Source organism: Mchenga conophoros, linkage group LG22, assembly GCF_057382185.1.
Source record: "Mchenga conophoros isolate Kocher_MC1m ecotype Shallow Benthic linkage group LG22, M_conophoros_male_GT1.1, whole genome shotgun sequence".
NCBI classification, from domain to species: Eukaryota; Metazoa; Chordata; class Actinopteri; order Cichliformes; family Cichlidae; genus Mchenga; species Mchenga conophoros.
In genome coordinates, this window is record NC_140546.1 from 1,583,281 (window position 1) to 1,596,681 (window position 13,401).

At 39.4% G+C, this 13,401-nt stretch overlaps 1 protein-coding gene across 1 annotated transcript; it reads right to left on the reverse strand.

Annotated features, from left to right (window-relative positions):
- Positions 1-5,004: 5,004 nt before the first annotated feature.
- Positions 5,005-13,138, reverse strand: LOC146548464 (uncharacterized). The gene is made up of 4 exons (XM_085263200.1): positions 13,026-13,138; positions 12,099-12,931; positions 9,314-9,335; positions 5,005-6,585 (listed from the first exon to the last, which is right to left on the reverse strand). Exons 1-4 carry the CDS (start codon positions 13,136-13,138, stop codon positions 5,214-5,216), a joined length of 2,340 nt encoding a protein of 779 aa, XP_085119326.1. The 3' UTR covers positions 5,005-5,213.
- Positions 13,139-13,401: the final 263 nt, after the last annotated feature.

Consider the following 13,401-nt stretch of genomic DNA (forward strand, 5'->3'; position numbering starts at 1 on the left):
ACCCCAGCAACCAACTGTTTGAACTATTACCGTCAGGCCGACGGTACAGGTCACATAAAACCAGGACAAACAGATTCAGGGATAGCTTCTTTCCCAGAGCTATCACCGTAGTAAATAAGCACAAAAACAATTGAACCTATTCCATACCGTCACTGTCATTATATTATGCTGCTATTCATACTGTCATTATATTAATGCTGCTATCCTGTATATATTGTACATACTATTGTTTGAGTACTTACGATTGTTTTTTTGTACTTTTTATATTTTACATTTATATTTATTATTGAAACTTGCACCAAGGGAGTGGCACTCCAATTTCGTTGTACTCTGTACAATGACAATAAAGGCTATTCTATTCTATTCTATTCTAAGATAGGCTAGACCTGGCAGGTAACCCACTTACTTCTACTAAAGTAAGTGGTTATAATTATTTTCACATTGCAATAATGAAGGACTTAGAGTGCTGAGGGGTAAATGCAAACACTCTTACACACATAAATAATAATTAGACTTATCATTCATAACCTGATACATTTTATGATTTTCCTTTACAAAACTTTGGTTGTTTTGATCAGCAGTTTCATTTAAATATACCATATAGCCGACAATCACAATGATATTTGACACATGAAATGAAGTTTATAGGATTTACAGAGAGTCTGCAATAGTTACTTAAACAAAATTAAGCGGGCGCATATATTTGGGCACCCTTGTCATTTTATTGATTTGAATACCTTTAGCACTAATTATTGGAACACAAAATTTGTTTGGTAAGCTTATTGACCCTTGACCTACATACACAGGTGAATCCAATCATGATAAAGGATATTTAAGGTGGCCAATTGCAAGTTTTTCTCCTCTTTGCATCTTCTCTGAAGTGTGGCAAAATGGGAGCCTCAAAGCAACAAAACAACCCTCAAATGACCTGAAAACAAAGATTGTTCAACATCATATAGGGGAAGGATACAAAAAGCTAGTGATGGGCAGATGAAGCTTTCTGAAGCTTGTATTGAAAAACGGTTCATTACTTGAAGCTTTTCAACACAGTCCTCTCTGGTGACATCTGGTGGCCAAAAATATGAAGAGCAGCTTGAATCCACAAAATAAAACCAACTGCTTCGTAATGATTGCCCACTCTACAGAGTGGAGTTCTGTCTGATATTGGGCCACCGCTGTGTTGCTTTAAACGTGTATTTTTTGGGGTGACAAAATTGTGTTTTATTTCTTTTATAAATAATTTTGACCAGGAAACTTTCCTTGTTTAAACATGCACCATGGTTTGGTCTTTCTTTGCTTGTGACTTCTTGATGTTGGTATATTCAATAATTGAAAAACACCACGTTACATATAATATACATATAATAATGCACATTATGGAGTATGCTTCTGCTGTGAGGTCCTGCCTCCATGCACTTATGCAATGGCTTCCCCCACACCCTCTAGCAGACCATTACATGAAGGAACCTTTTAAAAACAAGCGCGTCCATGCTCACAGGTGTACACACGGGTGCTCACACACACAAACTACACCCTTTTTGAGTCCTACCTCAAAGCACACTGTGCGCTGTCGATCCTACGTGCTGCACAATAATGTTTAATATTTAGTATTTACTGTTATATTCCCATAGATCATCGTGATGATGTTTATTATGTTGCTCTTTTTCTTCTGCTTGTTTTCTTTTTTCTTTGTCAACAGGTGATCCAGGTGATTGATATTTGTATTTGTTGTCTGCTTATTTTGTTGGTTTTTGTTTTTTGCCCTTTATCCCCGTCCCTCTTCCCCACTGTTTTTTTCCCTCTTTCTTTTCCCCAGTCAAGTCTGTCCCGTATCAAGTACAGCTGACTCTGACATTATGGTCATGAACTGTTTATCTTCTACAGACATTTCTGCACGCTCATTACACCGGTTCTCCACAAAATCTTGATTATACTGTTTAATCAGCATTTCTTCTAAACTACTTATAGAAGTTGGTTATGGCAGATGCAAAAATGCAAATTTTCACCTCTGCTCAGGATCAGCAGAGCCTTGATTCCAGGGCTGAGGTTGAATCAGAAGCTCCTTCTGGAACATCTACTAAGTTCATACCTGCTGCTACAGCTCAAAAGGCTCCAAGAATAAAGAAAGCCCCTTTAGTTCATTCACCTTTGCCAATGCCCCTAGAGACACATGCACCTGCTAAGGTTAAACCAGAAGGGGAAAGCCCAAGGCCAATCTCTTCTCAGGTTGATGTCCACAGTGCCCTAACAGATATCATGAGAAAGCAAAATGAGATTACTGAGATGCTTGTAAAATAACAGAGGTTGTCACTGCTTCCAGCAATAGAAATTCCTGTTTTTGGTTGTGATCCTTTGCTTTTTAGATCCTTTCTTAAGGCGTTTGAGCAAGGAATAGAAACTAAGACTGATAACATGCAGGATAGACTTTATTATTTAGAACAGTTTACTACAGGACAGCCCAGAATTTTAGTGAGAAGCTGCATGCACATGTTATGTGCATGCAGCTTATACTGAGGCAAAAAAGCAGCTTGAGTGGAACTTTGGTAACAGAGCAAAGATAACATCTGCATTTATAGACAAGGCTCTTAACTGGTCAGTTTTAAAGTCACTCCATTATGCAACATACACCTTTTTTCAATACACACAAAGTAAACACATGAACAACAAAGACTTGAAATCATAGAACATTGACCTTTCCTTTTGTTTGTTTTTTAAGAAGATGTATATGGACTACTGAAGAAAATTAATGGTATTGCTTTTTGTGATGGCCACACAGACAGATATAATTCATGTTACACAGAAATGTTGTGGCCATTTTTGTTGAATGTTTATAAAATGCAATTTGTATCCATTTTTGTTTTTTCTTTAAAGTTGTAAGAATATGCTGACCTAGTCTTGTTATGTAAATTTGTAATTCATTTTCTTGGAAACGTTTTTGGAAAGTGATTGGTTTATTAGCTTATGGACCCTCCCATTAATCAGGGGACTAAGAGCACCCTGGAGGGGTGTGGTAAAGATGTTTTTTTGTTTGCTAAATGTCTGATAGGAAGACGGGAGGGTTAGAAAATGATTTTTTGAACATTTTTGAAGTTGTTAAAGCAAATTAAATTAACTTTCGTTTAATTGTAAGTTTTAAGAAGTTATTTGGTTGATTTTTGTTTGTAATTTTCCACGAAATACACGGCATATGATTTTTAAACAATGGAGTCAGAAGTGCATTCTAAAACACCACCCACGGCCTTTTCTTGGACTTTTTGGGTGTTTGGAACATAAAAGGCCGTGACACCAGGCGATCATAGACTAAGGCAGCCAACACATCAGTGACAAGAAGCGATAACAAAAGGGCACAGAAAAACAGCACAGAAAAATTATGTAGCTATTTTTGAATATTTCTAACATTTTGAGTTATTTTCCAGTGTAAGAAAATCAGCACTGCTAAGTGTTAGTCATTGTTAAACTTCAAAACTGACTAGGTTACTTTTAAAAATACAATACTGTCAAACGTGTTCATTTAACACTCAACAGTGTTATATTTAACACTCAGAGGAGTGGACTCATATAGACACTCTCTAGTGTCAGTTTAACACTGGAGATTTTGCTGTGTACCAAGGTCCAATTCACAATGGGTTCAACATGTGAACATGAAATGTGTTGTGGAGTTTTGAGTCCGTCTGACAGAGTTCTGGCTCCACCACTCACAGACTACGTGGTGCTGAAGTTTTAAATCAGAGTAATGCTTTCTTGTTCTTTCCAGTCTGCCTACATTAGGCTACCTGAATGCAGATTTCACTTCAAGGTTGTGTGGTAAAAGTGTCATGGCTGACTGGTAGTTTCAGCTGCAGAGAGAAACTGTGATGTTTTATGAGCCAGCGACATGTGATAACATCAGCCTCCAGATAAATATGTGCAGGTGGAGTAATGGTAGATATCGTCCTGGTTAAAGGTGTGTGCAGACACAGCTTGAATGCAAGTGTCTCTCTGCTTTTGTCCTCCTGAAACAGCCAACAACACTGACTGTTGCAGTGCTGTTTCACACATGCTCTGTGACATTTTTCAGAAGTGACCTGCTACATTTTACCGCTGTGACTGTGAACAGGTTCAGTCCTCTAATTAGAATTCTCGTACCTGCAGTAAGATTCGTATTGGTCTTCTTTGAGGTCTCGTTTATTTAAGGGGAAAAGTTGTGTCAGTTACCTGTTGCATTAAAGTGTGATGACAACAGGTCCTGACCAAATGTCCATATGTGGCGCAGTGGGAGTGAGACGCAAAGTTTCTGCTTACATCACATTCTTCTGCACCTCTGTGGTTGTAAAAGCAGCTGTATGTGAGTGTCAACTGTTAGTTGTGTTAGATTACCACTGTCAAGTTTAATAATCAAATTGGATATTTGAGTTGATTGTTTACATTACAAGGAGATATCAGACCCCATAAAACCACAGTCATATACTCTGGATTATCAGAATCACTCATTTTTATCCTTATCTACTCTTTTTTGTCTCTGTGTGTTTATATACCACTGCAGCATGTCACTCAATTTTCTCCCACAGTTTGTGTTTACCTGTTTTGTCTTTTTCTGGGGGGAGTTATTTTTATCTCCTTAGCTTTCCTCATGTTGTGCATTTTCCATTGTTATACCTCTCTGACCTGTCTTCCCCATGTGATGTTTTCGTGCAATGTATGTATGGTCAGAGGGTATGATGGCGCCGCCATTGCGTGCAAATGGTCGGCAGCCTTAACATGAAATTTCCCACTCGTGGGACTAATAAAGGCATCTCATCTCGTCTCATCTCATCTTCCAAATACTGCAGGGTCTTTAATTTACAACAGGAAACATGATGAAATAACTATTGTGATTTGCAGAAATATAAACAAAGCTGAATATAACTCAGTATTAACACTGACTATTGTAGAGAAATTATTATTATGAGAAATTATTCTCATCTTTAAAAAGTCAGGAGACACTTATTAATCAGTGCAAAAAGACTTTATTTATGATAAGCTCAGTGTTGAGATTGTAGACATCACTATATTTTTAATATCAGTCCTCTGATCACACAAGTTTGGAACACACAAACATCAGGAAAACATTTAACAACTTCTCTCTGATAGATATAAATAAATAAATAAAACCATAATAAATAAGAATAAATATATGATTAAACATTTGGTTACTTAAACATTTCAAATGGTCACAGGTACTTCAGTTTGTTGCTTCATTTGGAGGATGTGAACTTAAGAAATGTTAAAAACATGATCTGAGTACATGTGACGACAGAGCCAGAACTACTGTAAGGAAGCTGATGTTGTTGAGAATAGCAGAGGAGGTGGTTGTTGCTGTCGCTGCAGTTATGGTTGTTGAAGCAGCTGTAGTTGTTGTCGCTGCAGTTATGGTTGTTGTTGGAACAGTTGTGGTTGTTGTCACTGCAGTTGTGATTGTTGTTGGAACAGCTGTGGTTGTTGTCGCTGCAGTTGTGATTGTTGTTGGAGCAGCTGTGGTTGTTGGAACAGCTGTGGTTGTTGGAGCAGCTGTGGTTGTTGGAACAGCTGTGGTTGTTGGAGCAGCTGTGGTTGTTGGAGCAGCTGTGGTTGTTGGAACAGCTGTGGTTGTTGGAGCAGCTGTGGTTGTTGGAACAGCTGTGGTTGTTGGAGCAGCTGTGATTGTTGTTGGAGCAGCTGTGGTTGTTGTCGCTGCAGTTGTGGTTGTTGTTGTCGCAGCTGTAGTTGTTGTCGGTGCAGCTGTGGTTGTTGTTGGAGCAGCTGTAGTTGTTGTCGGTGCAGTTGTGGTTGTCGTTGGAACAGCTGTGGTTGTTGTTGGGGCAGCTGTGATTGTTGTTGGAGCAGATGTGGTTGTTGTTGGAACAGCTGTAGTTGTTGTCGCTGCAACTGTAGTTGTTGTTGGAGCAGCTGTGGTTGTTGTTGTCGCAGCTGTAGTTGTTGTCGGTGCAGCTGTAGTTGTTGTTGGAGCAGCTGTGGTTGTTGTTGGAACAGCTGTAGTTGTTGTCGCTGCAACTGTAGTTGTTGTTGGAGCAGCTGTGGTTGTTGTTGTCGCAGCTGTAGTTGTTGTCGGTGCAGTTGTGGTTGTTGTTGGAACAGCTGTAGTTGTTGTCGCTGTAGCTGTGGTTGTTGTTGGAACAGCTGTGGTTGTTGTCGCTGCAGATGTGGTTGTTGTCGCTGCAGATGTGGTTGTTGTCGCTGCAGTTGTGGTTGTTGTTGGAGCAGTTGTGGTTGTTGTTGGAGCAGCTGTGGTTGTTGTCGCAGCAGTTGTGGTTGTTGTTGGAGCAGCTGTGGTTGTTGTCGCAGCAGTTGTGGTTGTTGTTGGAGCAGCTGTGGTTGTTGTCGCAGCAGTTGTGGTTGTTGTTGGAGCAGCTGTGGTTGTTGTCGCAGCAGTTGTGGTTGTTGTTGGAGCAGATGTGGTTGTTGTCGCAGCAGTTGTGGTTGTTGTTGGAGCAGCTGTGGTTGTTGGAGCAGCTGTGGTTGTTGGAGCAGCTGTGGTTGTTGGAGCAGCAGTTGTGGTTGTTGTTGGAGCAGCTGTGGTTGTTGTTGCTGCAGATGTGGTTGTTGTCGCTGCAGATGTGGTTGTTGTCGCTGCGTTGCAGCAGGCTGTGTAGAGAATCTTACGTCATTTTCATATTTCATCACATTAACCACATCTTTATGAATAGGAAATTCTCTGACAAATTATTTTTTTTCCTACCAACAACAAGAACGATGACAAACATCTTGGCGATCATGGTGATGCTGTTTTTCTGCTCCTGTCTCTGAAAATAAAAATTCACTGTGGTTATTATGATTTAAAGAAAGCATTATTCCTACAATTGCCTTAATTAAGCTTTCTAAAGTTATCTTGAAAAGAAGTTTGAGATCTAAAACCCATAATATAAAAAAGTTCCTATTCAATTACATAATTTAAAATATAGATTTTTTTTCTATAGTACTGTCTTTGTGATAGTCCACATCTCTCAACGAGGTGCTTGTACACGCAAAAGCAACAAGAAGAAATTAAGAAATCATGAAGGAAAGGCTCTGACTATCATGACCTCATTGTTCCTGACTGTAAATCAGAGCAAAAGTCACCACTTCATGTTTATAGTGTTAATCAACTCCAATATTGACATATAATCACTAACCCATTAAATCTATCTATCTATCTATCTATCTATCTATCTATCTATCTATCTATCTATCTATCTATCTATCTATCTATCTATCTATCTATCTATCTATCTATCTATCTATCTATCTATCTATCTATCTATCTATCTATCTATCTATCTACCTGTGTGTGTGTGTGAATGTGTCATATATTATTTATCAAGGGTAATAGCAAAAAACAAAACAAAAACAGAAGCATAAAAAAACCTTCAGAACTTTAAGATAAACACAACCCAACACAACAAATTGCTGCCTAAATTACACCATATGTTGCCAAAAGATCATTTCCAGAAATAAATCTATCAATTCATCTTAAATTCACATGTAGATGTCAGATATATATTTAATATTAGGGTTACTTACATAGTATTTCTTTGCTTGTAAGTCGTCCACTGCAGTGAAAGAAAGTGATGTTCTCTGACTTCATCTCCTCTTTTTATAATCAGCCAACATGAACCTGAGGACAAATATGTGCAGGTGGAGTAATGGTAGTTATCGTCATGGTTTAAGGTGTGTGCACTAAACTTTTATTTACCTGCATCTCTCTCCTATTGTCCTCCTGAAACAGTCATCACTTTAATTTTAGCACTTACACACACACAGACACACACACACACACACACATATTTGTGACATGTTTTGACGTGAGCTTCGACATTTTCTCTGTGTGACTATGACTACATTTATGTGATTGTATCTTTATGGCTACATTAGGACTCTATGTGGTCCATAAAAGATGACCATTTTGGATAATAAAATCTGACAGAAGAAAACAAATATTCGGTGATTAGTTTTGGATTAACTAAATCTCACAACTGGCTGACTAGATTTAGACGGAGAATCAACATTTACAGGTTGGTGGTGCTCGGTGGGCAGTCAGCGTCCACATCAAAATAACTCTGATTTCTCTCTTTTTTGTCTTTTCTTTTACACACATTCTAAATATTACTGGTTCATTTACTTGAAATGAAGAAGTTTTCATCAATGGAAATAAGAAGTCAGTTTTAAAGGCATTCTTGCGAGTTGGGAGCTTGCTTTCATTTTCTTCTTGCAACACTTAATGCAGGAAGTCATTCCTCAGTTATCAGAGACACAAGGTGAGACCCGACTAAAAGACACTTACACACTTGTGCTGTAATAAATTGAATATAGCCACCGAGTACCGCTGGCCATGATTAAAAATGCAGGTTTAATGCATTTCAGCATTATGTTCACTTTTCAGACCTGACTGGGTTCATCTTTTGCACCTTCAAATCTTCAAATATACACAGGTATCAAAAAGTGAGAGTAAAGGATGCTTACAGTCTTTAAAGGTGTAAACTTTTATTTCTTTGAGCCTAAAACAACACCAGTGTGAATCAGTCACTTTATGTAAATAGTTTATTTGTAAAGACTTTAGATATACACATCCTTCATTGATCGCACGAGGGTTTATTTTTTTCTGTAACAGCAGCATGATAAAGAGTAAAAAAAGTGCAGCTGCAATAAACCACATATTAGCAATGCAGTTAAAATAATAGTACCACAGATGCCCAGTAAGTGTCTTATACTGTAACACAGGTCAGGGATTTATATATATATATATATACACAACATATTTCTGCTTTGTTGAACTTGTTTTATGAATCTTGCTGATCTGGTGCAACTCTGGAAATTAATTGATGCAGATTTGTTCATTAATTTATTCTGAAGTTATTCCAACACATGGATTTTCTTTTAGTTCTTTGGAGATATGCATATGAACAGCAGCACACACAGCAGTTTATAAAATATAGCTGAGCAGGTTTGATCCCGGCCTTTCTCTGTCGCACAATCAGTCATAAGAGGTGTGGTTATTGAAGCTGCTTCTAGTTGCATAAACTTGCAGCCACACCTCATAGTTTAGTCTCCTGTGCGTTAACAGATGTTGAGAATTAACATTCATTGTTTCTGTACTGAGGTCCAAAAACAGCTTAAAGCATTTCCCAGCATGTACTTGAGATGGTTGAGCCTTCACTGAGGAATGCCACATATCCGTCAAACAGGAGACAACACGTCACACGAAAACCTGTCCTGTGTGACCTTCAGTTCTGTGATGATGCATTTCTATGTTGTGATACAACATGATGTAGGAAAATGGAGATTCTGTTAGGCAACAACACAACAAAACTAATATCACAACACACACGTATGTACATTATGAACTGGAAAAAGTCCCTAGATCTTCAACTGAGGCATCTACAACACAAATAATAACACGTCTTGACCCACATCCGGTCTGTCTCTGGGGCTCCTGAGTGCCCGTTGGGCCACAAGGGGGTGAGGGAGGATGGGGTGCAGTTGATACAGTTTGGGTGGATGTTTGCAGGGACTTATCTCAAACTTACACCAGCCTGGGATCTGTGTGTAGTCTTGGGAAGTCCAACAGGTAGCCAGGGAGTGCTCCACTCTCCCTGTGGTAGGATTTAGGAAATAGGGGTGCTTACTAGCGCTCTCTTTCTGAGGGTAGTCCTCTACCTCCTGGCCATCCCATGCCTTCTCCTCTCGAGGCTTCCTGTGACAACACATTATTCACACAGGCAGGGTCTTGGGGGGGGGGGGGGGGGTGCCTTTATATGGCACCTTACAGCATATATAACTTGTATACAAATGTATATAGCTGTGTGTCTTTTATCTTTTATTCTAAAGTAATTTTAATGTAAAGAATCTACATACTGCTAATGGAGAGATGCCAAACTGCCTTTCATTGTTGTTGTAACAGTGACAATAAAGATCTATCTTTTCTATCTGATTTTATCTTAGCTGGCTGTGCTGTGCGGCCATTTGTTGCTCCTTTTTAATTACGCTATAGCCATTACATCTCTTGACATAGCAACATACACGTAGGATCTTGGGGGCAGGTGCGTTACCCAGGATAGGCGGGGATATTGTCCCTGCTGCTCGCTGCTGGTTGTTGTTTCATTTGTTATTTAAGATATCTCAGGGATAAAATGTGTTGTCAAACTTCTGTGCACTAACAGAAAGGAGAGTTTCACTGGTCTGGCCCACATAGACTCAAAATGAGGTGAGTGTGTTTGGAGATGTAAAATGAGTTTGACCTCGCTGCCGTAAACCCAACAACAAGTCAATGTTTGGGTCAAGTGTAATTTTGGTGGTGTTTTCACTATAGTCAAACCTTGTATTCTAATGAACTGCTAGAGACTGAATTGGAGTAGCATGATCTTTGGTGACTTCTTGATGTTAATGCTCAGAGCTTTTCAGTTTTCATGAAAAGTCTTGATTCTTTGCTGGTAGCATTAAATAAGCAACAGGCGATGTACGTGAGATTTCTGTTGTGGATTTCAAAGGACACACAACTACATGACATATCAGACGATGTCTTCCCGGGACAGGAAGTGACCACCAGCCTACTTCAACTGCAGCACACTTCAACGTGCGCTGATGTGCAAGTTCCCCATCATCACTGCTGGCAGCTTTAATTTATTTTACTTTTCAAATGAACTCTACCTTACGTGACTTTAATCTTCAGGACAGGTCGTCATGTTGAGCCTTGTATTGTCTGTGTGACATTGTGAACACACCTCACACACTAGAACAGCCGTTATTAAATCCATATATAAAGACTGAATGGATGCTGGAGTGGATACTAATTGTCATGGTTCTGGGTCAGTTTTGACACAGTATTTTGAGATGTTTTGGTTTGATTTTGTATTATGGATTATTTTCTGATTCTCTTGTTGTGCTTTGTTGATTATTATTACAATTCTATGTTTCAGGTCATTCTGGTTGAGGGGTCAGTTCTTAGGTTCAGTTTCGATGCCCTCATTTTTCTGCATGTTTAGTTCAGTGTCTAGTCTGCGTCTTTGTGTTGTTATTTCCTGTTTCCTGTTTTATTGTGAAGGTCCGTGTTTTATGTGAGTGTATTCAGTTTTGCCTCCCTTGTCTCATCTCGTCAATTACTTCCAGCTGTGTTCCCCACCTGTGTGTAATCTCCTTGTGTTCTTCTGTGTGTATTTAAGTCATGTCTTCTTATGTTGTAGTCGCTGGTCTGTCTGTGAATCTACCGTGTTTCATCCACGTGTTCTCCCTGCTGTCTACCGTCATATGCCTCTGCTCAACCTCCTCCATGTTCGTGTTCATGTCTAGTAGTTTAGTTTTCCCAGTTCAGATTATCTTTAGTTCCGTTTGCCGTTTTCCACTTGTGTTTTATTTTTTACAATAAACGTCCTTCGCACCTCCACGAGTGCCTACAATTGGATCCTCCTTTATTTTTCTCCACACGGCTCATCCCATTTGCCGTGACAGTATTGACCCGCCAGGTTATGGATCCAGCGGCATTCGCCCCACAGAAGGAGCTTCGGGAGCTCATAATCGACTCTGCTTCAAGGTTGAAATTTCCCACTCGTGGGACTAATAAAGGCATCTCATCTCGTCTCATCTCATCTTCCAAATACTGCAGGGTCTTTAATTTACAACAGGAAACATGATGAAATAACTATTGTGATTTGCAGAAATATAAACAAAGCTGAATATAACTCAGTATTAACACTGACTATTGTAGAGAAATGATTATTATGAGAAATTATTCTCATCTTTAAAAAGTCAGGAGACACTTATTAATCAGTGCAAAAAGACTTTATTTATGATAAGCTCAGTGTTGAGATTGTAGACATCACTATATTTTTAATATCAGTCCTCTGATCACACAAGTTTGGAACACACAAACATCAGGAAAACATTTAACAACTTCTCTCTGATAGATATAAATAATAAATAAAACCATAATAAATAAGAATAAATATATGATTAAACATTTGGTTACTTAAACATTTCAAATGGTCACAGGTACTTCAGTTTGTTGCTTCATTTGGAGGATGTGAACTTAAGAAATGTTAAAAACATGATCTGAGTACATGTGACGACAGAGCCAGAACTACTGTAAGGAAGCTGATGTTGTTGAGAATAGCAGAGGAGGTGGTTGTTGCTGTCGCTGCAGTTATGGTTGTTGAAGCAGCTGTAGTTGTTGTCGCGGCAGTTTTGGTTGTTGTTGGAACAGTTGTGGTTGTTGTTGGAGCAGTTGTGGTTGTTGTCGCAGCAGTTGTGGTTGTTGTTGGAACAGCTGTAGTTGTTGTCGCTGCAGATGTGGTTGTTGTTGGAGCAGCTGTGGTTGTTGTCGCAGCAGTTGTGGTTGTTGTTGGAGCAGCTGTGGTTGTTGTCGCAGCAGTTGTGGTTGTTGTTGGAGCAGCTGTGGTTGTTGTCGCAGCAGTTGTGGTTGTTGTTGGAGCAGCTGTGGTTGTTGTCGCGGCAGTTTTGGTTGTTGTTGGAACAGTTGTGGTTGTTGTTGGAGCAGGTGTGGTTGTTGTTGGAACAGCTGTGGTTGTTGTCGCAGCAGTTGTGGTTGTTGTTGGAGCAGCTGTGGTTGTTGTCGCAGCAGTTGTGGTTGTTGTTGGAACAGCTGTGGTTGTTGTCGCAGCAGTTGTGGTTGTTGTTGGAGCAGCTGTGGTTGTTGTCGCAGCAGTTGTGGTTGTTGTTGGAGCAGCTGTGGTTGTTGTCGCAGCAGTTGTGGTTGTTGTTGGAACAGCTGTGGTTGTTGTCGCAGCAGTTGTGGTTGTTGTTGGAGCAGTTTTGGTTGTTGTCGCAGCACTTGTGGTTGTTGTTGGTGCAGCTGTGGTTGTTGTTGCTGCAGCTGTGGTTGTTGTTGCTGCAGCTGTGGTTGTTGTCCCTGTAGCTGTGGTTGTTGTTGGAACAGCTGTGGTTGTTGTCGCTGCAGATGTGGTTGTTGTCGCTGCGTTGCAGCAGGCTGTGTAGAGGATCTTACGTCATTTTCATATTTCATCACATTAACCACATCTTTATGAATAGGAAATTCTTTGACAAATTAATTTTTTTCCTACCAACAACAAGAAGAACGATGACAAACATCTTTGCGATCATGGTGATGCTGATTTTCTGCTCCTGTCTCTGAAAATAAAAATTCACTGTGGTTATTATGATTTAAAGAAAGCATTATTCCTACAATTGCCTTAATTAAGCTTTCTAAAGTTATCTTGAAAAGAAGTTTGAGATCTAAAACCCATAATATAAAAAAGTTCCTATTCAATTACATAATTTAAAATATAGATTTTTTTTCTATAGTACTGTCTTTGTGATAGTCCACATCTCTCAACGAGGTGCTTGTACACGCAAAAGCAACAAGAAGAAATTAAGAAATCATGAAGGAAAGGCTCTGACTATCATGACCTCATTGTTCCTGACTGTAAATCAGAGCAA

Coding starts and splice junctions, on each gene's coding strand:
- LOC146548464 (XM_085263200.1), bottom strand. CDS start 13,138: ATGCTTTCTTTAAATCATAATAACCACAGTGAATTTTTATTTTCAGAG. Junction 12,932..13,025: donor CATCGTTCTTCTTGTTGTTG/GTAGGAAAAAAA, acceptor TCCTCTACACAG/CCTGCTGCAACGCAGCGACA. Junction 6,586..9,313: donor CATAATGTACATACGTGTGT/GTTGTGATATTA, acceptor GCTGCAACGCAG/CGACAACAACCACATCTGCA.